Source organism: Bubalus bubalis, chromosome 4 (genome assembly GCF_019923935.1).
Source record: "Bubalus bubalis isolate 160015118507 breed Murrah chromosome 4, NDDB_SH_1, whole genome shotgun sequence".
NCBI classification, from domain to species: domain Eukaryota; kingdom Metazoa; phylum Chordata; class Mammalia; order Artiodactyla; family Bovidae; genus Bubalus; species Bubalus bubalis.
In genome coordinates this window covers 16,039,570-16,067,189 of record NC_059160.1, presented here as the reverse complement: position 1 = coordinate 16,067,189, position 27,620 = coordinate 16,039,570, and the positions used below count along the sequence as shown (strand labels likewise).

General features: G+C 49.5%; 1 protein-coding gene and 1 non-coding gene across 6 annotated transcripts; both read right to left on the bottom strand.

Moving 5' to 3' along the window:
• Positions 1-2,182: 2,182 nt before the first annotated feature.
• Positions 2,183-27,620, bottom strand: NCAPD2 (non-SMC condensin I complex subunit D2). 5 transcript variants are annotated; one of them, XM_006065798.4, is made up of 32 exons: positions 26,900-27,619; positions 26,009-26,158; positions 19,078-19,153; positions 18,739-18,797; positions 18,100-18,281; positions 17,574-17,716; positions 15,781-15,908; positions 15,585-15,708; positions 14,408-14,555; positions 13,237-13,434; positions 12,779-12,913; positions 12,597-12,684; positions 12,320-12,500; positions 11,736-11,860; positions 11,003-11,236; positions 10,530-10,704; positions 9,928-10,012; positions 8,211-8,344; positions 7,755-7,887; positions 7,578-7,662; positions 7,335-7,502; positions 6,563-6,732; positions 5,731-5,842; positions 5,533-5,656; positions 5,295-5,450; positions 4,791-4,968; positions 4,610-4,704; positions 4,043-4,123; positions 3,757-3,940; positions 2,983-3,109; positions 2,734-2,886; positions 2,183-2,529 (listed from the first exon to the last, which is right to left on the bottom strand). In XM_006065798.4, the coding sequence occupies exons 2-32, from the start codon at positions 26,133-26,135 to the stop codon at positions 2,444-2,446; spliced, it is 4,194 nt and encodes a 1,397-aa protein (XP_006065860.1). In that variant the 5' UTR covers positions 26,136-26,158; positions 26,900-27,619; the 3' UTR covers positions 2,183-2,443. The 5 variants fall into 5 exon arrangements, with proteins under 5 accessions (XP_006065860.1, XP_044796931.1, XP_025138870.1 ...); XM_044940996.2 differs by having other exon boundaries at positions 26,905-27,619; XM_025283085.3 differs by lacking the exon at positions 12,779-12,913 and having other exon boundaries at positions 26,900-27,620.
• On the bottom strand, positions 18,357-18,677 carry LOC112584840. The gene has a single exon (XR_003109235.1). It is a non-coding gene; the product is annotated as a small nucleolar RNA U85 (small nucleolar RNA).

Genomic DNA, 27,620 nt, shown 5'->3' with positions numbered 1-27,620 from the left:
AAGCTGCCTCAAGGATATAACAGGAGGACCTGGGGAGTCGGCTGGATGGGGTACTGGAGCCGGAGGCAGGAACAGCTTGCGGCTGCAGGCTCCCCCGCTTCCCGCCCCCGCTTCCCCTGCTTTCAAAGGCTGAGAAGCCGGAAGGCCGAGGAACTTCTCGAGGCTCTTCGGTAATGACACCCGCATTGCAAAGGAAAAGCACGGGAGGGGCCTCCTGCCGGCTACTTCCCCGCTCCCCCACTTTCCCCCACCCCCCATAACTTGGCTTCGGGCCTCTCTGGGCCGGGGGGCGATTTGGGCACTAGGCTGTGGGGGCCTGGAGCGGAAGGAGATGCCGGAGGACGCCTGAGGCGTGGAGGTTTCAGCACTGAAGGTCACAATGTCCTGCAGTGCAGGCAGCAGGAGACCTGAGAAACCGGGCCCTGGGTGCACAGCTGCTCTCCCCCAGGCTCGGCCGGGGGCCCCGGGGGCGATAGCATCTTGCTAGGGGCTGGGCGGGTAGAGGCCAGAGGCCTCCCACAAAGGCGCTCCTGGGAAACCTGAGGGCTGTGCGGCCTGGGCTGGGAGACAATGCCCCTTTCACCCTGTCCAGCTCGGTCCACCCCCGGGGCTGAGAGCTGGACGTGAGGGCGGAAGTCCCTCCCCATCCCGGGACGTGCAGGCCAGCCCTGGAGTGAGGGCCTCCCCTTCCCGTGGCTGCCTCCAGGAGATGTTGGGGGTAGGGTGGAGTCCAGAATAGGGAAAAAAAAAAATCAGGAGTCTTGGGCACTTGGTGGGACCAGGCCCCGGCTCCTCTCCACAGGTGATGTGGAGGAAGGAATCCATTCCTCTAAAAGCCCAGTCAGTCAGAAGCCAGGGACTGTGCCGGGGCTGTGAACTGAGGATGTTGAAAGGGCTGGATCTGAGGACTCAAGGGTTGAGGGTTTGTAGGGGAGGGGAGTGGGGTGGGGTGGGGTAGAATGGACATTGCCCATCAGCAGGTGCTGGGGGACAGAATTGGGGCCTCTTTGCTGGCCCAGCGTAACATGAGACCAGCCCCCTTCTCCAGCTGAAAAGCCTGTGGCTAAGTTTAGCCCGGCTGGTGATAACCTTTGCTTAAAAGGCAGAGAGCATGCAGTCCTGCACCCCGACTCCAGCGGTTCCTTCCCTTTCTGGGACTGTCCTCCTCCAATGTTTGCTGTGGCAGGCGGCCATCTGCATGGTCCACGCCCCGGGCTTTGCAAGAGCAGGGCCAGTGGGCACTTAATGGCGAGGGAAGGAGCCACACTGAGGAGCCTGCTGGGAAGTGGATGGGGCTTCCTCCCCAGCACCAAGGACACGGTACTTTGCCTGAAGAGGGCCTTAGCAGGACCCCCCATCCCCGCCCTCCCACACTGCCCGCAGCGTGTTCCCCTTTGCCGCACGCCTGTCATTTCTCATTACTGTCCTTTGCTGAAGAGGGAGTTCAGTGCCCAGGGACCATGGACTGACGCAGTCTGCTGTTGTCATGACAGCAGCCACACTGCCTGCGGTTCAGGTGACTCAGCAGAGGACCTGGGGAGTAGAAGGGGGTGGACAGGGCCTGCATCTAGGGGCTGACTTCCTGTAGACCCTGTAACATTGTGAGGAACCCCTGGGGGACTGTCTACAGAGACACTGTCTAGAGCTGGAGGGGACTCATGACCTGGTCTCCCATCAGCCTGGCCAGCTCAGTCTTCTGTCTTTAGAGGGGCACGAGTGGGGGTGGGGGCAGGACAAAGCGAGCCGTTGGTCAGAGGAGGGTTTCTCAACCCCAGCTTCACTGGCTGACGCATCCTTTTTTTGTGGTGGGAACTGTCCTGTGCATTGTCAGATATTTAGCAACATCCCTGGCCTCTCTCTACCCACTGGCTGCTGGTAGCACCCCTCTCTGCTAGGTTGTGACAAAGAAATAGTCTCTAGAGGTTGCCAAATGTCTCCCAGAGGGTAAAACTGCCCCTAGATTGAGAAGTGCGGCTCTGGAGTCTAGGCGCTGCCTAATTCTACACAGCCGAGCGTCCTGCCACGTGCAGGGGGGAGGCTGGGGAGAGATGAGGCACTGAGGGGCTGGACACACATCAGACCCCTGGGCTCAGCGTCTCCCTCCGGATCAATAACCCTCTGCTGCTGCCTGCCTCCAGGCTAGCGAGAAAGACAAGACAAAGACAAGCTTAGGAAAAACCTCTAAAACTATATAAAAATATTTATTCGTTAGAAAACAAGAAAACTGACAAACATATATATATATATATACACACATTCCAAGGAAAGCAGCTCAACTCAGTTCAGTTGGGCTGGTTTAAGAGCAAAGCCTTACGTTATAATGACCATTTATGCATTAAAAAACCAAGGAGACAGGCAAACAAGCATTTTACAAAAGGAATGAATTCAGGGTCACTCTTTATAAGACACGTGCACAGCAGGGTTGGGATAGGCAAGGCTGCCCCTAGGACCTGTGCCTGTGAGCAGATGCCCGGCGGATGGGGGTGGTTTTCTTGGGTGTCTCATCTTCTGTCATCTCTGCTGACAGTTCTGTACAAAGAATTGGGGGAATAAGAAAAAGCTGAGTCACAAAGATGGTGAAAAATAGGTCTCAGAGAACAAATGGGACAGTCCTGGACCATACTGCACAGGAAGATGACCTGGGGGTGGGGCCTACACAGCAGGACCCCGTCAAAAGTCAGCCTGGCCCCCACTCCACCCCTGCCGGGCTGGGTCTGGAAGGGAGCATGGCACCTTCGTCGCTGGATTCATCACTCGAGAAGACAATCCTGAGTTTCTTTCTTGAAGCTCGCTGCTGGGTGTTTGGATGCTGGCGGGTGGTACGGCGGGGCTTCGGTGTGACAAAGTCGTCTGAGGCTGTAGAAGCCACATGCCTGTGCCGAGCGGCTACCAGAGGCAGAAGTGTGGGTCCAGAAGGAAAAAGGAACCTCTATCTGAGAGGAGGGCCCCGCCCAGAATCTCCCAAAGGGCAGCCCCACATACCAGCTGGCTGTTTTCTGGCTGACGGGGCTCTCTGGTTACTGCCTTGGCCAACCTCAAGTTCCTCTACTGTGTCCAAACCTCTGGTGTGACAGGTCCGAAGCTTCTGCTCAAATTCATCTATTATAGCCTGGAGGAAAAAACAAATTAGAAACAGGCCTGGAAATCGTTATTTCTATGACTAAAAAGAAACAAGTCCATGAATAGAGATGGAGGAATCTTAAATGTGGATCACTAAAGGGAAGAACCCAAATGAGAAGAGCACACGCTCTGTGGTTCCAACTACATGACACCCTGCGAAAGGCGAAGCTGCCGTGACAGTAGAAGGATCAGTGGTGGCAGGGCTGGGGGGGTGAGCAGGGGAGCAGAGGACGCTCAGGGCGGGGCGTCAACTGTGAAGCACACACAGTGGTGGGCACAGTCACGATACATTCATCGGCACACACATCACCAGAAGTGAACCCTCCTGCAAATGACGCTCTCTGGGCAACGGGGATGTGTCAAGGCAGGTTCACAGATGTCCTGCGCAGCCTGTGGCAGGGGACGTGGGTAACTGGGGGTACATGAGGAATACTGTAATTTTGCTTTGAACCTGAAATGGCCCTTAAGAAAGTCTCTTGAAGAAAAGAAAAAAAGAAAGAATAGAATTGGAGACAGAAATATGTGGTCTCAGGTCACCCGGTTACTTGGTTGCAATCAGCTGGGGATTAAGTCAGAAACCTGGAGCCTCAGAACACCCGCGTGAGCTGCGGCCTGAAAGCAGCAGGCACCGCGCACCTTGCCCTCGGGCTTGGCCCCACGCCGCAACTTGCCCACGATGGACAAAAAGGCGCTGAAGATGGACTCGTCTGACAGTTTATCGCCAAAGCAGTCGAAATTGTCGAGCATCTTGCGGAGACCCCGCTCTGTGAGGGGCAGCTGAGACACGCAGTACGCCAGGTCCCGGTACTGCCGCTCAGTCCTGCAGGCAGGGAAGGTGTGGTGAGGCTCAGCGGGACCCCCGAGGGAAGGGTCTCCTCCAGCCCCACGGAGGCCCCGAGAACCCTCCAGGAAGGCAGCATACTGGGCCGTGCGGAAGCGCTGACACAGCTTCTCCACCAGGCTCTCGGTCTGCTTGTCCTTCGTGATGTAGGAGAGCAACTGCCTGCGGACGGGAAACAGATGGACCACCTTGGGGGCGGCCCCGAACCCACCACTGACACCCGCACAGGCCCTCCCCGGCACCCGCCTTCTGTCGCCCTCCTGCCTCAGGGGCAGACCCTTCTCTGCCCTGGCCTGTCCCTCCTGCCCACTCCCTCACCTCAGGGAAGGGTCCACCCCACCCTCCTGAGGAATTTACAGTGTGACTGGAAACTCAGAACAAAAGCAGCTGCCATCCAATGAGTCCTGTTTACATGCTTATCATGTAAGCATGTGTTAGGACTTTTATCTTACTGAATCTTCTCAAGAACTAAGGAAGTAGTATTTGGAGGCCTCGTTTTACACAGGAGGAATACTACAGAGGCGGGTTGATGCTGAAGTCCACACGGCTCAGAGCATCAGACTGGACATCACACATCACGAACAGGTCTGCGTGATTCCCGAGCCTGCTCTACAAAGGAACAAATGCCCCAAGGCCCAGGGACTCTACTTCATGATGGTGTGGAAAGGCTCTTCCTCCACACCTCCCTCGGGGGCTGACAGGCGGCTGATGATATCTGGAAGGAGGTTATAGATGGCATTCGCCTGTAAAAGAGAGAGCCAGGTCACAGAGACCAGCACACGACTGCCCCATCCCTCAGCAGCAAGTCCTAAGCCACCCCACTTCTCACCTTGTTGGAGAGCTCGTTGAAGAAGTTCTTGGCCAGGGCAGCAATCTGAGGGGCAGGGTCGATGAGCAGCACGGCCATCTCGCTCACCTGCCCCTTCACCTTCACCATGTCCTTCAGGATCAGGTGGGTCATCACCAGGGCGGCTGTTTTCCGCACATGCTGAGAGGGGTCCCGGAGGCTAGGGATAAAATCTCACAGCATTAGGACAGGGACTGTGGGCGCACCCGATGGTGGCAGGGAGGCCTCAGTAGGGAGCCGCGGCCTCTTCTGACAGTACCGGTCGAGGATGTCTAGAGTTGAGTTTGGGGAAAGAGGACAAGCCTGGTGCCAAGGCTTTAGATGAGAGGCATCAATCCCTTTGGGTCACACCCAGCCAGGGCGTGCCCAGATGTGGGAGGGAGCCCTAAAGACCGGGGGGACACAGTTCTGGGGATCCCCAGACCGACTTCCCCACGGCCTCCAGGGCTGGCAGGGACCGAGACGGCGCTGGGAGGGGTCTCTCACCGAGCATATAGATGGGGTGTCCAGGGGTCCACCAGGTTGGGGAAGCGGATGGCCAGATCCCCAGTAGCAATCATGAGGTTAGCGCGAACAATGGGGAGTGAGGACTTTTCTAACATGGTGAACAGAAGACGAAGCTGGGCGTCACAGAAAGTTGCACTAGAGGCAAAGAGAGGATCGTCAGGGAAACTGCACAAGCCCCCACCCTCCTCGGGAAGGCAGTGTCCACCCTGGGGCCCACCTGATCATGCAGAACTTGCCCAGGGCGAGTGAAGCAGCTGTGGAGAGCTCTGGGTTGCTATAGAGACCAGGGTTGTTGCAGACTTTAAGCAGAAGTGGAACAAAGGCAGCCAGTGTCTGTTTGCCTGGTTTAAAGAACAAGTCAAGGTGTGGGACGGGCTACCCGGCTGGGGAAGGCTCACCCAGCAGCCCTTCTCACCTTCCAGCAGCTCCAGCTCACAGATGCCTCGGATGAGTTCTGCCTCGGTATCATCAGCTGTGGCCCCGCCCAGCCCCATCTCCTCCTCCAAGGTGGACTCAGACTTTGAATTCTGATGGGAAAGCAGCCAGGGATCATGGGTGAGCAGACAGTTTTGATTCCAGCCTACCCTTCATTTCACATGAATGGATCTGGGGAAGGGCAAATTCTGCAAAGCTCTTCACAGGCTTGTCACATGTATCTGAAGAGGAAAGACTCGTGAATCAAATAGGAAAAGTACTAGATCCCCTCCAGTTGTGTCTAAAGTGGCCAAAGCATCCCACATCTCTTCCGATTCATCCTCATAGCGGCATATAACTTCCTGAACAAAATAAATCGATGGAACCTGCCAGACAACAGCTCAAGGTCACAGAGAAGGTCAGACTTTACCCCACTGCTGCAGGGCTGTATCTCATTTGTCTGCCAGACATCACTGCCTCTAGTGGAGAGAACACAAGGTCCCATCAGGGGCCAGGCCCAGTCTCCAAGGCTGCCAGCAAGGCGGTGGGAGCGTGCAGGGTCTAGCAAACACTGCCTCGGGCACAGCCTGGATTTTATGCTGAGGTCCCTACCTCGATGTTCTGGATTTACCTAAAACACCTCGTGGGTGATCCATTTATGTTCTCACTAATCGTTTCCAGGGTATCAGGAGCAAGGAGGCAGAGCCCCCATGAGCTCAATGAATAGGAGAGAAGCAGAGCTCCCCAGAAGGAAACGTAAAGGACCTGAGGGCCAGAAGCAAGTCTGGGCAAGACTTGGGGCAGGAACTCCAAAGCGCAAGTGCGCTGCTCACCTTCTCCTTGGGCTCCTTCCTCTTGTGCTCCTGTTCCTCCCGCAGGACTCGGCGCCGACAGAGCTCTCCGCTCACGGCCTGCTCCAGGTGCACCAGCTGCTGCAGAGCCACGTCCCCGGCCAGGGACAGCAGGTTCATCAACAGGAAGGTGGGGAGCACGGGCGTCTCCTCTGCAGGACGGGGGCAGGAAAGCAGGGAGAGAAAGGCCATCAAGTCTCACAGGCCCCCGCACTGTTTTCACTGATGGTCCCCTGGCTCACGTGCTCTATACCCAGGCAAGGAGCAGGAGGGCTTCCCTGGTAGAGAACGGTAAACAATCCACCTGCCAATGCAGCAGACGTGGGTTTCCATCCCTGGCCCGGGAAGATCCCACATGCCTTGGAGCAACTGGGCCCAGGTACCGCAGCTACTGAGCCTGTGCTCTAGAGCCTGGCAGCCACAGCCACTGAAGCCCTTGTGCCCTAGAGCCCACGCTCCACACTAAGAGACGCCACTAGCAGGAGAAGCCCATGCAGCACAACTACAGAGTCATCCCCACTCACTGCAACTAGAGAAATGCCTGCACAGTTAAGACTGGGCACAGCCAAAAAGAAATAAAATTATGTAAAAAAAGAAAAAAGAAGCAAGACATGAGGGTGGAGGGCATGGCAGCAGTGACTGTGCAGCCTGAGTGACAGAAAGGGACAGGGAGGGCTGAGGGGGTCAGAGCAGTTGCAGGAGGTGGTGCTGTCAGGAGCTGCTGCCATGGGCCCAGCACCCCTTGCCCACTTACGCGGGGCCTCCTGGTGGTCACTCTTCTCCTCCAACTTCTCTAGGGCCTGCTTCGCACAGTCCTGCAGTATCCGGGCGCAGATCACCTCGGGGCCCTCAGCCAGCTGGTAGATGAGGGCCACAGCCACCTCCTTGAACGGGACCCAGAGCGGGTCTGGGTGGACGCTGCCTGCACAGGAAGAGGGGGAAGCTGCCACCACAGACAGAGGAGCCCTTCTGCCCCAGGCTCTGCGCGGCAGCTCACCTTTCGTGACCATCTCACGCAGTCGCTCAAACAGGCGGTGCTCCTGGGGCAGCCGGAAGGGAGGGTGACGTTCGCCCATAGAAGGCTGTTACGGGCAGGGAAGACAACGCGGGTGAGTGTCGAGGGTGGACAAGGGGTACCCACTCTCCCTAGTTTGGACATTACCACCCCACGTGCCTTCCTCCTGTCCGAGATGTTGGCGATGGCGTGGCACACCTGCTGGGCCAACCTGTAGTCTGGTGGGAGCTTCTCGTCCAGCCCTATATTCACCAGGGTGTCCAAGTTGCTTCCCACAATCTCTGGCTTTCCTCTAGGAGAAGAAGCCGTAGAGTTCAAGCCACTCAGACACCTCTGTGTGGGGAACACCACCAAGGACCGTAGGAGCCAGTTCCCAACCCAGGGCTTCGTGAGCCCTGGGGCGCTACGTGTGGGGCCGGCCCTCAGCATCCCTCGCACGCCACTGACCACTCTGCTGGGCGGGTTGGAACTGCCCTGTCACTTGTCCTCCATTTAGGCAGCGATGCACACGCAGAGCGCAGCCGGCCCGAGTGCTCTCACTGGAGCAGTAGGAACGGTCCTCAGGGAACCTTTCTCTTCTCGCTCACCCCTCGGCCTGTCTGATCTGAGCCTCACCGTGCCATCATCCCAAGAAGCATGACGGAGGAGCAGCGCTCCAGAGGGGAGCAGGGCACCTTCTCGGTTGCCCGCTCCCACAGCACCTGGGTCACTGCTGGGCTCAATTCATCCTTCTGCACAAACTCACAGATCTGGAGAGAAAAGAAAAAGGGATCAGGCCCCAAAGTAACAAATCCCCTGACACCTGGTCTGCCTCCTCTGAAGAGAACACTGAGAACCCGAAGTGGAGAGGAAGCTCCTTAGGCAGCTGAAGATGTAAAGCTGGGGTCTGGGAGATACCTCCACCTCTGCTACTTTCTAATCTCCTGCCTGCAAACGTTTCTTTAGATGACGTGCTGAAACGGACCTTGCTGAGTTTGTGCACATCTATAGTCTGGACAACACTTTGTGGAGATTTCTAGTAGGTTTTCTCACTGCTAACATCAACTCAATGTGTCCCAAATGGATACCATCATCTTTGCCTTTTCATTTTGCCAGTGACACCACCACCAATAGTCTCATATGCTTCAAACCTCTGTCACCTGATTTTTAATGCATCGGTTGCTCATTCCACCTTTTCTCCCTTTTAAAATTTGTCTTCCATGAAGTGCCACTCTATAGATGTTCCTCCCACCCCCGAAGTCCAGATCCCTGTCACTGCACACCGGCAGCAGCCTCCAGGAACATTCCCTGCTTCGGCTCCCACCAGCCTGTGTGCTGTGCTCTCCCAGACCTCTGCTTCATCAGGCCACAGCATTGCTCACCAAGTACTGGTGGAAACAGCTCTCTGTGGCCTGCTGTATGGGCTCCTGGCCAGTTGCTGCCCTGCGCCATCTCAGGCCAGGCGCCTCTAGCAGGCTTTTCTTTTCCGCAGTGAGGAGAAAATGAGGCTGGTGGTGCTGCTCCTCCCAGTGGAGGCTCGTGGTCAGCACCATCTCTGCCTTGAGCCCCACCACCCAAACCCTTCAAAGTAGCTCTGTCACCCTGAAATGCTGGGGCCCCTGGCCGCTAAGGGTCAAGTCCTAGATCCCATGGATCTTCCCAGTTCAGCTCCAACCTGTTTCCAGCTTCACTATCTTTTCCAGGTAACAATCTTGGGCCAGAATGCAACAGTCTTCCTTCTACAACACAGGCAGTGTGCTCTTGCTCAGCTCTGTCTGAAATGTTTCCCCTCCTCTCTTGAATTCTCTAAATCTGATGCATCAAGATCCAAATCAAGTCCTGCCACCTTCAGGAAGCTCTGCCCTTGACTCGGAAGCTCTGCCCTCGACTCTTCGACGCGACACTGGTCTCTTCTCTACTTGTCAACATAATGTACCAGGCAGGAGTATGGTTTCTGGAACTCTGAAGCCTGAGATTGAATCTTAAACTTTGTCACTAACTGGCTGAAGTTAGCCAAGTTCTTTAAGCTCTCTCTACCTCAAGTTTCTTATTGGAAAATGTAGATAATAATACTGCCTCCTAGAGCCATTGTGAGGATGAAACATGTTAATACGAGCCAAGTGATTCAATCAGTGCCTGGCATAATGTGTTCTATTACTGTCGCTACAATAACTGTTACCTATACCACTTAACTATCTGCTGCATTGCTCTAAAATGTTTTATGTTTTTTGGCTGCCAACTAGAGTTGAAAGCAAATAATCTTATATTTCTTTGAGGGGCTGAGTAAGTTGCTGAGCACACCATAATCTTACTAATATTTGCTGAGTGAGTAAGTGGAAGTGAGCATACTTACGATTTCCTCAAGACACTGAATGGTCCCAACTGAGGCGTCCACCAGCAGCAGAGAGAGATTGTGAATCAAAGTCTGGGCCTTGGCTCTGTGGAAACAGCAGAGATCAGGGGTCATTAAAAGACGGAGAAGCTAAACCTGGCAAATAGGTTATTAGGCAATCCCGCCAGTGTCAAACAACAAACAACTACTTCAGATACACAAAGAGAACAAACTAGTAGTTGCCAGTGGGGAGAGGGGCGGGGGACTAACAGGACAAACTAGCCTGTGTCAAATGAGCTACAAGGATGCAGTGTGCAACATGGGGAATATTTTATAACTAAAAACAACATAACCTTTAAGGATTGTGAATCACTACCATGTACACTTGTGACTTATATAATGTTGTATTATATTTCAATAAAAAGAAACAAAAATAAACCAAATAACTGCTTAGGTTGGGTTTCACTGGGAGTTCCCTCCCCCAGTCCATCACAGACCTACTGCCTCTGGGTCTAGAAGTCCCCTAGGAGAAGCCCAGTCCCCCGCCTCCCCTCAGGAGACTAGACACCTCCTGGGAGAGGCTGACTTCAGGGAAGTTAGCAAAGGCAATGCAGCCCGTGTACCTGGCGGAGTCCCCCTTGGGTTTGAGATAAAGTTGGCGGTAGGCATTAAGCACAGCATCCCGGACACCAGGCTCCTTTGACCAGATGAGAGGCAGCATGCGGCGCACCCCAAATAGGGCCTGAGGTACCCCAAATTGGAACACCATCACAAAGAATTCAATCACCTCCTGCACCACTGAGAGGACAGACACAAATGTCACCTATCAGCACAGCAAAACGCCCCAACATTTAAAGACAGAACCTCTCTTAATGTAGCAACATGTGAGGGGATACCCTCCCCATTTTTCCTGAGGACCCCACCTCTCTCTAGTGCCCTGTCAAATGCGATATGCACACTCCACAGGGCTACAGTAGCCAAATGGAAGTAGAGAATCTGGGCCCTTCAAAGGAGCAGACGGACATCAATCAAATATGGACGAGACGGGTCCTTCCAACTGCAAGCCCTGGCCTCTGTGGTGGGGATGCTGGCACACCTGTAGTTGTGTGTTCGTACATCATCTTGCTGATGATGCCAATGGCCTTGGTGATCTGCAGGGAGAAGTTGTGGGCATCCTGCAGGTATTGCACCAGCAACTCCTGCTTCACCAGCTCATCGTTGCGTTCCTCAGGCTCTGACCCACTGGGCTTGTCCTTACAGCCAGTCTCTCCTGGGCCCAAGTTCCCTGCAGCCGCCTGGGGATTCTCCTCCTGGGTGGGAGCTGCTGGGCCTAGAGTTAGAGAATTACAGGATGGTTTTGCTCAAGGGTATATGGGGAAACCCAACAGTTCTAAACATCCATGAGTATGTGTTTCTACCATAGGAAAGTTTTGTTTTGCCATGCTATGCGGCTTGCAGGATCTCAGTTCCCTAACCAGGGATCAAACCCATGCCCCCTGCAATGGAAATGTGGAGTCCTGACCACTGGATTTCCAGGGAACTCCCAATAGCAAAGTATAAACTTAGAATTTAGTCTAAAATATCTTGGTTCATTTCTCAGAAAAGATTTCTTGAGTCAGCTATGGCTTAAAATACCCTTCCACTCCCTGTGACTATGGATCTCAGGCCTGTGGGTTGCTTCTGTTCCCAAGCAGACACACTGCAGACCCCGCTCTGGCCTCTTTCAGTGCCAGGCTGTGAGTCAGGTCAGTGTCTGACATAAAGTCAATGGGCCATAAATACTAGCTGAAATGTCTTGTTTGCTGACTGAAGAAGGAAAAGGAATTTACCTTTGAAGATGGTTCCTAAGAGACTGAGGAACCTGGTCTCCTCTGACTCTTCCGGGTCCACATGACAGAAGGGTTCAGACTCCTGGAAGCGGCCCATGGCTTCCTGAGTGAGGATAACGGCCTGCCTGACAGAACACGGCCTGTCACCAATCCTGCCCCCTTGAGAGCGTCAACTGCAGCCTGTGTCAGAGGGCCTAGCTCACGAATCCACCCAGAACCCAGACCTTCCGGTGGAGAACTCTGTCACTCGTGTGAAAAGGGGTCGGGGGGAAATGAAGCTAAGTTTGGCTGTGTGACTAAACATTATCTCTAGAAGGAGGCGCTTAACACTACTGTTGCTGCTCCATGGGAAGGGAACTACGTGGCTAGAAAGCAGGCTTGGAAGAGATTTCTCATTTTTAAAAAACGTATCATTAAAGAATGTATACATGTGTAGAACAGTTACTCTGCTGTACAGCAGAAATTAGTGCAACATTGCCAATCAACTATATTTCAATTAAAAACACATATATATATATATAGTTTCCCAAAGGTGAACTCTAAACCTAATGGGTCACGAGAAAATACTGCATTCTTTCCCATACTTGTAACTAGCTTTGGCTAGCAACTGACGGATGCGTCCTTCCACCTCCTTGGGGGTCTCTGTCTCGGCAACGCCCTCAGACATCCCCTCTCCTTCCTGGGGAAGCGTCAGCAGCTGCTGCAGGGTAGCTTTCAACTCTGGCAGCATGGCCTCCCACTCCTCGGCGGGGTCTAGCTCTGCGGCTGAACAAGAAGGTTTCACTTAGACTCTTGCCTTGAGCTCCCCACTGTGGGGAGAAAGGTGTCAAGGTTGAAAGCTCCCCCACAGCCCCTACTCACAAGGTGCTGTGGCTCGCCTCTGGGCCCTCATCTCTTGTAATTTCTGGGTCTCCTTCTGCAGTGGTCCAGCAAGGTCAGTGTCACTAAGCTACCAAGAAACAATTAATATCAGAATCATTGACTCGTGGAATTTCACCTGTTTCCATTTAATCCCTCTTCTGGGTGGGCCAAGGGCTATGTACCTTGCAGGAAAAGGGATTATTGGCAAGAAAGCTGGCGAGCAGTTGGATGGCACTTTTACAGACCAGCACCGACTTGTCTGCCAGACGCCCCACAGCTAAGGCCACCACTGCCTGGAAACGCGTCAGGGGCAGAGCCTGTGGGGGGCAGGAGGAGAGGATCAGATCCCAGCCCACACTGGCCATAACATCAAGATGATGGTGAAGTGCACTCTACATGTGCGAGCCACTCATCTGAGGAAACTTTTCTACGGGACGTGAACAGTTCTGGAATACTGTGTGTATTAAGACAGTGTAGTTCTTGAATGCAGCCAGAATCGCTGTCCCTGATAGAGGAGGACCTTTACTACTGGCAGTGAAATCCTGAATTCTAGACTCTTCTTTGACACAGCTACTTTCCTTTTTTCTTCGGCCTGCACAGAGGGGTTCTGTGGATCTCTATCACATCAATGGCCACTCACCTTCTGCTGGACGATTCGGGTGAAGAGCTGCAAGACGCGGCTGCGCACAAAGGAGTTGATGTCGTGGCAGTGGGCCTGCAAAGTGTCTAGGAACTGGTCTCGGGTGTCCCGGGACGCCGCCTCCAGCTGATCCCCACTCAGGACCTGCAGCACCATCTCTGCCATGGCCGCCAGCACAGCATTGCGCATCATGTAATTCTGAGGGAGAGCGAGGCTGGTGGGGGCTCTGCACCCCAACCCTGACTGTCCTTGCCCTAAACTCTTATGCTGCTCAGCATCGGGACCTCAGTTCCCTGGCCAGGGATAGAACCTGCACCCCCCTGCATTGGAAGCTTGGCATTCACCCTGAGGTCACTGGAAAAAGCTGAATGCCAAAAGGGCCTTGACTGCTCAGAAGAGAATGTAGGGACAAAACAAATAAGAGCCCAGAGCAGTACCCCTTCCCCTCCCCTCCATGCAAGGAGGTAGCCATGGTGGCAGCTGAAGGTGAAATCACATCCACCCACCAATACATGTTTCAGAAGCATTAATTACCACCTTGCTTCTGAGGCCTCAAAGCCTTTGATCCTTACTAATAACACTGCCTTCCCTCACAATCCCCTTCCCACAATTCACTGACAGAGAAACAGCAATCAGCCCTAGGCCTGACCATGTGCACTGCAGAATCTGATGGGAGAACAGTTTAGGGTTTTTGCCACACCGAGAGCCAGAGAATGGGATCTTGCAATCTAAAGTCATGGTATCAATACATTAGGTGAATGAGTAGATTATCGTGGTTCTTAACATTCACTGAGGAGAGCTAATATCAGGTTTGGGAAGGAGCCAGGTTAACACTGAGGACAAGAGAACTGAGAGAGGTGATATGGGAGCATCTGAGAGCCGGGTGGCAGAAAGGGGCTTCATCCTGCAGAATGGATGGACACAGAACCACAGCTGAGTCTCTCACTGACTTAAGCTGTGGAACTGTCATCTCTCTACCACGCTGAGATAAAACCAGTGTGATACTGACATGGCCCTTTAATTCAATAAACTTCATCTGCTTCTCTACAGGAAGGAATTGCCACAGTGATAAGCTGAGACAATTTGACTTCATGTGAAAGTTACTACCTTCATGTTAAGAAACAGCCTTTCAACAATGGACTCACAACCCACTGACCAAGCGACCACCTACCTCTCCATCCAGATGGTCTAGCAGAATGCACATGCTGGACATCAGGATGGCTGGGATGCGCTCTGCTAGTTCCGTCAGGAAGGCCGCAAAACCCTTTGCCCCCGTAGGGTCCCGACTCAGCTCCTGGGGACACTTCTGTCCAATCTCTCTACACAGGGGAATAAACACAGCCAGAGCAGCGTAACCTAATCACTTAGGTCCCGGCAAGAATTAAGTTGACATCTAACATCTGAAGGGGGTTTCCCTGGTGGGTCAGATGGTAAAGAATTGAGAGGGTAACAGAGGAAGGCCAGAGGTCCCCAAGTGGCAGGAGGAAATAAACTGCAAGTGGCAGACTTTTTTGTCCCTTCTCTTCAACAAAATTAAAAGAGGCTTCTAATAACACCTGGTTCTGCCTTGAGCTAACCAATTTTTCTTATGGAAATATTTTTTTAAGCTATGTTAATGAAATGATGTATTTGCTTTGGAATCTGCCTTTCTTCAAAATAGTTCCACCTAAGACTAACCTTTTTTTCTCTTCTCAAACCTTGGGGTGATAATGGCTCAACCAGCCAGTATTCATGTCAATTGTTTTACGGCCAGGGATGACACACTTTGTGCCGCCCTATCTCAAAAATGCATATTGTGGGAGAGGGGCCTGGTGAAACTCCCTCAGCCTTGAGGAATCTCTCTTATCTGATTAGCAGCTTGCTAACAGACACAAAATGCCTTGCTAAAAACCAGCAACGGGGCACTCTTTCTGTCCTCTTCTGATGTCTGTGTCAGAAGCTTTCTCTCTCTCTATTATACTTTAATAAAACTTCGCTACACAAAAAGCTCCAAGTAGTCAAGCCTCATCTCTGAGCCGGGATAGAAATCCTCTCCTCCAGAGGTCACGAATTCTGGTGTAACACATAGCTTGCAGCAGCAACCTTTCAGAATCTGCCTGCCAATGCGGGAGTTCAATTCCTGGGCTGGGAAGAACCCCTTGAGGAGGCAATAGCAACCCACTCCAGTATTCTTGACAGGGAAATCCTATGGACAGATGAGCCTGGCTGGCTATAGTCCATAGGGTCGTAAGGAGTTGGACATGACTTAGCAACTAACAACAACATCTGAAGGAATGTAGTGTTACACAGAGAATTCCTTTTCTCCCTGAGGAAAATGAGAATTAGAAACGTAGAGAAGGCAGGGTCACCTTACGATCTCTCCTACAATGCTCTTCATTCCGTAATCAGTTGCCCAAAGACTCACAGCTGCCACCAGGATGGATGCCAGGTGCTCAAAGTGCTGCAGCATCTGGATGATCTTCACAGTGGCACCTGTGGAGTCCTGCACATGAGCCACGACCCTGGGCCTCGGGAAGGGGTGGGGAAAAGGAAGGGTCGACTCACTCAGCATGTGGTTATAACGTGTCAAAGCTACACCCAGCAGGTGCGTTATGGCTTCTCGGGTAGGGCGGTTCTTCTGGTGACTAATGGTGGGGTTCTCCAGGAGGCGGTAGCAGCAGCCAGTAACCAAGCTGAGAAAAGAAGATTGAGATGGTGACATCAGTGGTCTGGACTCAATTATACTGCCCTTGACTCATTCATCCTATCTCTGCTGCTGCAGTCAGGGTCCTATACTCTATCACCTTCTGCATCTAGTTGCTTTGCTGACCGCCATGTAGGTACTCCCTCCTTCCCACAAGTTATGATGTCTGCACAGAAGCTGAATATATGATAAAAGTCAGACAAAATCACTGATGACTTCTCAATGTTGAATGGCCAACTCAGTCCTCATCTTGGCTGAACTTTCAGCTGCATCTGACACAGCTGGTCACTCCCTTTCCCTTGAAACATGCCTCATCTGGCAGCAGGAGCCCAGGCTCCTCTCTGTTTCTTAGCTGGTTCCTCCTCAAATCACTCTCCTGATGCTGGAGTACCCCGAGGTAGTCCTCAGATTTCTGCTCTCTTCTAGCTATGCTTACTGATTTACTGATCTCATTCAGTCTCATGGCTACAAACACCATTTATATAAACACATTACATTCCCAAATGTGTGCTCGAGCTCAGATCTCTCTCCCTTACTACTTCACTTTGTACATTTCACACCCAAAAGTGACATTACTTGGATGTCTTAACAGGCACCTCCAACTTTCTACACCCAAAGCAGAACTTCTGCTTTCCCCTTAAACACACTCCCACAGGCTTTGTTATCTCAGTTACTGGCAGCTCCATTTTCCCAAATGCTCAACCCAGAACCCAAGGTGAGTCATCCTCGACCACACCCTCCCTCCAACCTCTAATGCATCTGCCAGCTCATCCTGTAGACTCTCCTTAAGGAACAAATACAGACTGCACCCACGGCTCCCCATCTCCACTCCCTCTTGGGTCTAAGCTAGGGCCATCTCCTGCCCAAGTCACCGCCACAGCCTCCTAGCTGGTCTCCCGCTTTCCTCCTTTCCCGCCAGTCTGTTTTGACACAACAGCCAGAGTGACCTTGTTAGGGCAGCCAGACCACTTCACTGACCTGCTCGGAACCCCGAGGGGCCCCACCTCACGCTGATGGTGAAGTCACTGTGATGGCCTAGGGGACCTGCAGTTGGCTCCCCCTGCCCTGACCTCACAGCTCAGCCCTCATCTTGTCTCAGCTGTCGCTCTGGCCTCAGTGCTATTACCTGGACCTGCTCAGCACCTTCCCTCCTTGGTACCTATTTCCTGCCCTTGCTCTGCCTCCAGTTCTCCTCGTGGCTCTCATTACCTCCTTGAAGGCTTTGCTCAAAAGTCACCACCTCAAAAAGTCTTGCTAGAGTCGCCGATACAAATTACAGCCCTTTCCCATTACACTTCCCACCCCTTCTGTTTTTTTCCACAGTAATAAACCTGAAAGCACACTATATATTTTGCTTATTTAAAAAATTGTCTTCTGCTCTAAAATACAAACTCTTAAGAGAGCAGAAATGCTGGTTTTCAATATCTTTAATGATAGCAGCCACGTACCTAGGAGATTCTCTGTAAATACTGTTACGTGACTGAATAAAGCTGTTTCTAACCTTTGCTGTCTACTTCTGAACAATTCACAGTAACTGGCACACGTCTATGTATTAGACAGAACTGCAGCATGAAATGAAGCGTTTCAAAAGCATCTCTAACACTAGAGCCCTCATTCCTCACAGCCAGCATCCCCTGACGCAGTCACCACTCACCTGACAAACTCCTCTTCGATTATCGAGTGGTTCCACAAGTGACGGATGTCCAACTGGAGCAGCTGGGTTAAAAGCTGAAGAATCGGTTGCCTCTCTTCCTCCCAGTCAAAGCCATGGGTTGCCTTGGCCCGGGATTTCCTACCCTAAAAAAGGATATATTGAGCCTGGTGGGCTGCCGTCTGTGGGGTCGCACAGAGTCGGACACGACTGAAGTGACTTAGCAGTAGCAGCAGCAGGAAAAAATGAGGAAGAAAAGAGGATCACAATCTGTTAGTCTGAGTGCCCAAGCTATCCAGTGTCAAGACAAGGTAGAAGGTAAGACAGAAGGATTACAAGTTTCAAAATATGAAAGAGCTGCTTCTCAGCAAAAGATACACTGTGATACTTCTGAGTACCTTCTCATAAACTTTAAACAAGGACCAAGGGCAGAAAGGGAAAGGATTCTAAGAATCACTGACTTCCATCTTTCCCACCAACTCCCCCATCTCCCCAGACCCCTTATTAAGAGCCAGGAACACCAAATTACCTTCCCGCCTAGCTCCAGGTCCATGAGACCCGTCTGGCTGCTCATGGTCTCAAAAGACTCCAAGAGGCGTATCAGAGCATAGCAGTTCATCTTGAGGGCATTCAGGTGGGCGCTTCTGTCTGACACACTCAAAGCTGCATCATCCAAGATGGCAGGGAGTTCCTGGGAGTGGCGGGACACCACTGCAAAGGGCAGGATCTGGGGTCAGTTTCACTCAAGCTCCTCACACCACCCAACTTCAAAGCCCCAGCACTTGCAGCCATCAGATTACCAAAGATCTGTGTTTCATCTCTCAGTGGCCACAGCACAGGCTAAGTCCTCTGGACACCTGACCCTGATGTCCCGAGCATGCCCTATCCCTACTTCTCACTCGTTACCCCACGTTCTCTCTGGCAACGGGAAGAACAGCCTCCATTGAAGAGAGGCAGCCCACAAGTAGGAAGAATATTGTCGGTCTGCCCTTACAGTGAACACACATTGCTCTGTATCGCCCACCAAGATTACAGACCTAGTAGGTCAGAGGTCCCGGGCTTAGCCAAACCACCTGATTCACCACAGCCTTGATATCATCACATGGCTGATAAAATGCAGCAAACAGCAACATACACCTTCCATCCCCTACCCACTTCCCATAAACACCTTTTATGAGGAATTCCAGTGTGTCTTCCTTGAGGCCAGGGTCTATACTTCGAAAGTGACTATGAGGGAAAGAAAGTGCCGGGGGTGAGCCAGGAACCTGCAGAGCCCATTCTAACAGATCAGATCAAACCCAAGGAGTCTAATGCTTATAAAAACATGTGAAATCACTCATCTGAATAAATACGGTGGCGAGCTAGGGTAAATGCTCATGAGCAGAAATATCAGCACCCAGAACCAAGTATCAGAGAACTATAATATGGAATTTCCGGACTAACATGCAAAGTTAGGACAAATAGCCACCAGTTCTTTTTAAAGTACCAGAGGAGCTACGTTACTTACTGCAGAATGCTGTAGATGGTATCAAAATGCTCCAGCACAGCCAGGGGCCCCTGAGCTCGAAAGGCAGTCTGAAAAGCTGTAAAGGTGAAAGAAACTGATCAGTACAGAGGGAGAGGCATTTCTGGTTAATTCTGTTCAAGACAGAAAAAAATGGAGTTAACTGATTTTCTTGGTAGAATCACTAAAGGACACAGTTCATTTCAATGTAACATATTATAGTAACACCTGACATTTTGTCCTGTTTTATCAAAACAATTGAGTTTTATCACTCCATCTCTGAGGGAGATGAAGCAAATAGTACTGTGTCTATTTTGTGGCAAAAGAAATTAAATGTCAGAGTAGTTTTGTGACTTGTCCAACTTACTAATGAATACAAACCCAGAATCTTTTTAGAGTCTGAAATGATAAAAGTAGTAAAAACAGTAGAGTTCCTGTATTCTTCACCCAGACAATGGTAACATCTTGTATTACTATAAGGATCTATTCTAAACCAGAAAATAAACAGTAACTGCATGCTAATGACTAACCTGTAGAGCTTGAGTTTTGCTAGCTGTTCTATCCTTTTCCCAGGCCAGGAGTCAACCTAGGACACCACGGTGCATTTAGCCATCACACCTTCTTACTTTCCTCTGATCTTTGTCTTTGACACTTGAAGTGTTGTTCGCCAGTTATTCTATACAATGTTCCTCACTCTGGGTTTGTCTGCTAGTTTCTCATGATTAGGTTGAGGTCATGTGCTTTTGGCTAGATCACTGAGAAAGGGAGGCTGTGTCCTTCAACCATTATACCCAGAAGGACATGATGCCTTATTACTGGCAATGTTAACTGATCAGTCGGTAGGATTCGCCAGGTGTCTCCACTGCCAAGTTACTATTTCCCCCTTTGCAACTAATAAGTATCTTGTGTAGGGAGATACTTCGCAACTATGCAGACATACTGTTTCTCACTACATTCTGCCCCTAATTTAAGCAACAAGGGATGACTCTTACCTGACACAAAGATTACTTTTATTAAATGGTGGTTTGTCTATCTCTATCATTCCTTTTATATAGTCACTAATGGGAATGCCACTGTAAGTATGAGCTTTTCTTTCCCTTCAATACATAATTTATGTATTCAGTTATGTATGTCAGAATGGGCTCATGAATGTTTTGTTCATTGTGTTTTAATCCATTCCTATTACTTTTTCTTTTGTTGTTCAGACAGTCCCGTACTTGACTAGGAGCTCCTTCCACCAGACTGCGAAATGCAGGACATACATGTGTATAGGTATAAATGGACATACCCCTGTATCTATTTTTACCTCTGCTGCTGCTAAGTTGCTTCAGTCGTGTCCGACTCTGTGCGACCTCAAAGACGGCAGCCCACCAGGCTCTCCCATCCTTGGGATTCTCTAGGCAAGAACACTGGAGTGGGTTGCCATTGCCTTCTCCAATGCATGAAAGTGAAAAGTGAAAGTGAAGTTGCTCAGTCGTGTTTGACTCTTAGTGACTCCATGGACTGCAGCCCACCAGGCTCCTCCATCCGTGGGGTTTTCCAGGCAAGAGGACTGGAGTGGGGTGCCATTTTTACCTCTAGTGTATATTAAAAACATAAGTTCATTTATGTATTTGCTTAATACTAGTATACACATGTAACAGTTGCAGAACTGCTAACCCACACCCCTTTAAAAAATAAATTTACTAATTACCTGATGCTAATTGTGTAAAGCTCTTTCATATACAGCTCACAGTCAAAATGCTGGCTTTCCTAGTTACTTAGTTCTCTAGTCCTTTAGTGTGTTCAAACATGTGCAATACACTTAGGTTCATTTGCCTCCATAGACCTGCTTTGATATACCATGGGGCTACATTTGGAATAATCTGCTATAAACTGAAAACATTGTTAAATCAAAAATCTAATACTACCTAACCTACTGAATACCACAGCTTAGCCTAGTCTACCTTAAACATGCTCAAAACACTTATAACAGCCTACAGTTGGGGGCAAAAACCACCTAGTACAAAGCCTGTTTTTTAATAAAGTGGTGAATATTTCTTTTAATTTATTGAATGCTACACTTCCTCAATGGAGAAGGCGATGGCACCCCACTCCAGTACTCTTGCCTGGAAAATCCCATGGACGGAGGAGCCTGGTGGGCTGTAGTCCATGGGGTCGCTAAGAGTTGTAGACGACTAAGCGACTTCACTTTCACTTTCATGCACTGGGGAAGGAAATGGCAGTCCACTCCAGTGTTCTTGCCTGGAGGATCCCAGGGACGGGGGAGCCTGGTAGGCTGCCGTCCATGGGGTCGGACAGAGTTGGACACAACTGAAGCGACTTAGCAGCAGCAGCAGCATACTTCCTCCAAGTGAAGAGCAGAATGGCTGTCTGGGTTGAGGATGGCTGTAAGTGTATAGGCTGTCTACCCCTGTGATTATGTGGCTGTCCGGGAGCTGCAACTGCTGCTGCTGCCCCGTGTAATGAGAGTGCTGCTGTTGCCGTTTAGTCACTCAGTCGTGTCCGACTCTTTTGCAACCCCATGGACTGTAGTGCGCAAGGTTCCTGTTCACGGGATTTCCCAGGCAAGAAAACTAGAATGGGTTGCCATTTCCTTCTCCAGGGTGTCTTCCCCACCCAGGGATTGAACCTGAGTCTCCTGCACTGGCAGAAGGATTCTTCACTGCTGAGCCACTGGGGAAACCCGGTAGCCTTGTTACCCCTGTATGGAGTCCGTTTTTGAAACAAGTTGTAGATCTAGCTCTTTCTGTGGGTGGGGAGGGAAAGAATTCTGTCAAAATCTTTTCTGCGGCACCAAGTCGGTCTGTCTGGAAAGTAAAGCTTGAACCTGTACTCCATTATCACTGCTGGCTCGCTGACCTGATTCATCACATTACAGTGTTATGTTGTCCAACTATGACCTGGTCCTTTGCAACGTTTAACAAACTATTTTATTTCCCCAACTCCTACTGACTCCTTACACTATACTCACAGCACAGCTTCCCCTTTATACGTTCTCTGACCCTTTGCCTCTCTTCCTTTAGTAGATGACTGTTTTCTACTTTACCCAAAAGAACGAGACCCAAAGTAATCCTGTCTCTCAGTCAACAAATCATTCCGCCAACACCTTCCCACTTTGTTTCAGTCTCAAGTGAAAAGATTTTCTGTTCTCACTGCCTTGCCAAAGTCTTATCTCCTTTCTCTCACCTCTGATTTCATCCTTTCCAGGGAACACTCTCTTTCTGACAACATGCTCAGGCCCCCACTTCTTTAAAACAAACAATACAAAAACAATCAATGCCTTTCATTTGAGTTTGCTCTCATGTCCCATTAAAATCTGTCTAATCTTTCTCAATTCCCTGAAACCTAGTTTCTGAGATTGATGAATCTAACAGCTATTCTTTCAAAGATTACCTGTTACCTACTTTTTATTACATTCAATGATTCTCTCCATTCACACCTCCCTTTACTTCTCCGATGCACCACCCACTGATCTAGTCTAGTCACACTGCTTACATTTATATTCAGCTTGAACATTTACTAGACTAAGTTACTTAGCTTACCAAGTCTCAGTTTCTTCTTTTGTAAATTGGGAATAATAACAGATCGTATCTCATAGGGCTTTCAGAATTTTTTGGTAAAGATTAAGTGAGATAATCGTGAAGCAGTCAGGGTAATACTTGGCACACAATGTAACTCAGTACTTGTAAGCCATCTCCCATTCTTACAAACCTCCTTCTGTAATCTAGAAAATACAGTAAAGTGAAAATGAGAAAGAAATAAATACTGTTAACATCTGGCTAATTTTTCTTTTCAGTTTATCTTCTATGCATCCTATTTCGACTGTCAAGGTCATATCACATATTCATTTCTCTGTTCTGCTTTTTTAAAATTATAAACGTGGCTTGAAAAAACATACAACCATGCCAACTATTCTCATCTCAGGACTTCAAGTAGGCCCTTAGTAAGCCTTTTACAAGTTCCCAGGCCTATCTGCTTTCTTCTAGGCATTATTTCACACCTTTTCTCCACCCATAACAAAACAGAATCAGACAGAAGAGAGCCTCCAGCTGCGCCAAACTCTGTATTTACCGGCAGGCACTATCTGCATCTGGGTCCACATGCCCTCCTTTCTCTTGCACTGCCGTGGATAAACCGTCCTTGCTCTAATAAAACCATCTCCTCCCCCCCACCCCTATCACATACTCTCTGACCCCCTACAGGATACTTCTCCAACAATCCTTCTTCCCTCTCCCTCCTGCATCATCAACTCTCCCCTCTCAGATTACTCCCATTCGGCAGGCACGCATGTGTGCTCAGTCACTTCAGTCATGTTCGACTCTTTGCAACCCCATGAACTGTACCCTGTTGGGCTCCTCTGTCCATGCGATTTCCCAGGCAAGAATATTGGAGTGGGTTGTCATTTCCTCCTCCAGGGGATCTTCCTTGGCCCAGGGATGGAAGCCAAGTCTCTTATACCTCCTGTGTAGGCAGGTGGGTTCTTTACCACTAGCATCACATAGAAGGCCCCACATTCAGCATAAACACATGTAATGTTGCTCATCTTGAAAAAAAAAATACTAAATCCTCCCTTGACTCTGTTTGCCCCTCTAGCTACACCCTATTTCTCTGCTACTCCTTAGAGCAAAAAAAAAAAAAAAAAAAAAAACAACCCACAAACAAACAGAAAGGCTTATCTAAACCTACCATCTCTAATTACCTCTCTCATCCCACTTTCTCACAAATGCATTCCAATCAGGCTTTTGAGCCTACCATTCTGAAATAGCGTTCATCAAGGTTACCAGCAAGTGCCACGTTGCTAAGTCCAGGATTAAACATGCAGCTGATTTCTCCTTTCCCTTTTCAAACGTCTCTTAATTTAGCTTCCATTTAGCATCTTTGCTCACTTTCTGCCTCAGTGACTGGCCCTTAATTTCTTTTACTGGTTCCTTCTCATCTTTCCAGCCTTCAAATGTTGGACTGTCTTAGGTCTTATGTCTGAAACTGCTTTTCTTCTTCAACTGAATCTCATGGCTTTAACCACCCTCTATATGTTAAATATTAAATCCCAATTATGTATCATTAGTTGGCACCTCTCCCCTGAACTCCATAATCATATAACCAACAGTCTAAACCTTCTCCTTTCCTACACTGCCCCACCTCAGTAGTTGACAACTCCATTCTAGGTGCTCAAGTCAAACAGCCTTATAATCATCCTTGATTCTTCTTTTTCTAACCCTGTAAATCTAATCCAGTCTATCAACAATCCTGTTGACTCTACTTTCAAAATTTACTCAGACTCTAACCTTTTATGATCATCTCTGCTGCTATCACCCCAAGCAAGCTCCCTGGTATTATTTCATTAGCCTTTGAATTAGCCCCCGCTTCTTCCCTTGCCCCTTACAGTCTCTGCTCAACACAGTAGATACTCTTTGTGACGCTATGGACTGCAGTCCACCAGGCTCCTCTGTCCATGGAATTCTCCAGGCAAGAATATTGGACTGGGTAGCCATTCTTTTCTCCAGGGCAATCTTCTTGACCTAGGGATTGAACCTGGGTCCCTTGCATTGCAGGCAGATTACTAATGTCTGAGCCACCAAATGTCCATCTGAGGATCTTCTTAAGAAATGGATTTTCTGATTCAGCAGTTTGGGGATGGGTTTTTATCCTGCATTTCTAATAACCTCGTAAATCATGATAAGCTCCTAACTAATGACACTAATGCTCCTGAAGACCACATTTTGAGGTTCAAGACTCTAGAATGATCTGTATTACTTTCCTCCTGATCTCTTTTTTCCTAGCATACTCCCCTCCAACCACACTGTCATTTTCCCACCTCAGGACTGGCTTTTCCTGTCTGCCCTTCCTTTGGAATCTGCATAGTTAATGCCCTCACTTGTAAGGTCTCTGCTTAAATGTCTCCTATCAGCAAGTCTTTTCTGATCATCCAACATAAAATGCCAATCTGTAATGCACACTGTATTCTTTTTCTATATTTAACAATTCTTCCCCTTGGCATTTACAATTTATCTATCACTTGCTGAAAGCTGTGAGAGAAACAATTTTGTCATCTTGTCTGTTTACTACCGTATCCCCAGGTGAAGAGAGCACTTCCTGGCAAACAGCATTATCACCAGTAAATGCTTGAATAAATTAAATGATCTGATCATGAATTATTTAAAGAACTTATATTTAGGGTTCTAAATGCCAAAAGCAATGCATTTGTAGTAAAAGATAGAAAAATCACTTTCCCTACCTCTGCTCATCAGAACAAGGAGGCCAAGAAGGGACAAGCTGCAGTTATATCATCAAGCTGCTTGATAATGAATGAACCCTACTTGCTGTGGGCAATAACAGACTTACTCTCTACTCTCTGTAACTCTCCAAAGCAATCTAACTGATACAAGGCACTTCCAAGCAGTACAGTGACATTATGCATGGGGTCTTGTTGATAATTGCAGGAATTGTCTGCAGTCATCTATAGGTTTCAGTGTGTAACTGAACTATACATATATTATACAGTATTGCTACTGTGCACATATGCTTTTTTCCATCATTGGACATTCCTGGAAATGTGATCTAGACTCTAAAAAACTATTACCTGAAACAGGTCAGGTCAAGTCTCAGACATTTTAGGAGACATCTTGTCCTATAATTCTTAAAACCACCACGACTCTATTCTGGCATATGGTAAGAGGTAAACATCAAAAATTAAATTCTCCCCGAAGACTAATCATATACACCAGAACTGTTTATTGTGTACCTTAGAGAAAGTGGTTAATGAATATATTCTTCATTTAACACAACACTACACAGAAAACAGAAAGTAATAGAAAAGACATGTCCCTCACTCCCATGGAGCTTAGTGATGTAGTGGAACAGACAGACAGTGGAATCAGATGCCGGCAGTTGTTCTGAAGTGCTAGTCATAGTGGCAACTACGGAGTCTTACCTTTAAGGTACGATGGAAGATGTCTGATGGACAGTACCTCTTGCACGACATACTGATTCACCCCTCCACTTTTCAACAACTCCTCTGGGGATAAGGGCAGATGGAATTCCCATACCTGGGGAGACATCTTTCTCCCAATGGCTCACAGGGCTGGAAGCCAAACAGCAAATAAGTCAGGGTCTACATCTAAAGGCTGTCTTTTTAATCTGCTTCTTTTACTCTCCTCCTTGAATATACATGCTTTTTAGTTTTGCATCAAGCTAATAACATTATCTTAAAGGATGTGATTAACCCTGGACTAGAACTGAACTCTAATTGTGACTCTGACACTTGGTCACATCACTTAACCCCCTGGGCCTCATCTGTAAAACAGGATTACTGATCTCTGATTACAAAGTTGCTCTCAGGAACAAAGGAGTCAAGGAATATTAAAACATTTAAAGAACTGTAAAGTGGCATATCAATGCATTAAACTAGCACTCTTATTTCTGTTTCTATGAGAAAACTTAAGTATATAGAGAGGTCTCATCTAAGACCAGAACAGTGACCCAGTGTGAGCTGATAGGTTTCCTGTCTCCAGAATGACAGATCATTAATATTTACTACTTGTTTACTCTGTGCCAGGTTCTATTAGGCTACGCGAACGTCATACCTGATCTAAGTCTCCAAAATGCCCATTTCATGGAGTCCATAGTAATTTGGCTCCATTTACAGATGAGGAAATTGAAACTAAGGAACGTTAAGCGATTTGCTCAAATTCCACTGCGGATCTATGACTGTTTCCACCACGTTGTACCACAAGGACACATCCACTACAGCTTAATACCGCATCTCACTGCCGGATGCCAGATTTTCCCGGCCTCTCTTCCCCGCTCCCCCAGAATACCACACCTTACAAGAGAGCTTCACCCGCCGTTCCTCCAACTCGCGTCGTGGGGCTGGAATTAAAAAAAAAAAAAAAACCCACGGAGGGCACAATATGCGAGGCAGCACTCCCGCGGGGAGAGAAACCGAGCAATACACTCCAGGCAGAGGAAAACACCCGCCACCGAGCCCCGCGCGGCGCGGGCAAAGCCACAAAAGTGGAGTTCAAATCACAACGGCCGCAAGGGGCCCAATCGCGACGCTCGCTGCAGAGACCGACCAATCAGAGCGCAGGAGCCGACTGCCCAAGGAGGGCGGGACTTAGATTCCAGCTCCCTCCCCCACCCACGCAGCACTCGTGGCCGCCTTCTTCCCTACAAAGTCCTCTTTTTCCGCGGTGCCTGCTGGAGGAGTCGAGTTCCTACCGGAGCAGGGGCCGTGCCCCTGGGACAGTGACCCACTCAGTCACCCCGAGGACAGAAGCCGACAGTTAGAAGGCTTAGGCTCTAGTCCAGCTTCCGCCATCTCGTCTGCTATGTGACGTCCAGAAGTTCACTTCACTCCCTCAGCCTCAGATTTCCTCCCCGGTCGAATAGGGGGAATAAAAACAGCTATAGCGCAAAACTGCTGTGGGGCACGGAGAAAGGAAGCTCTGGGCTCCAGGTTCTGGACCTTCATCTCCCTCAGTTGAGGGACGCCCAAGGAAATAAGAATAGGTGAATTTTCTTGCTTGAAGTTCATTTTGGGG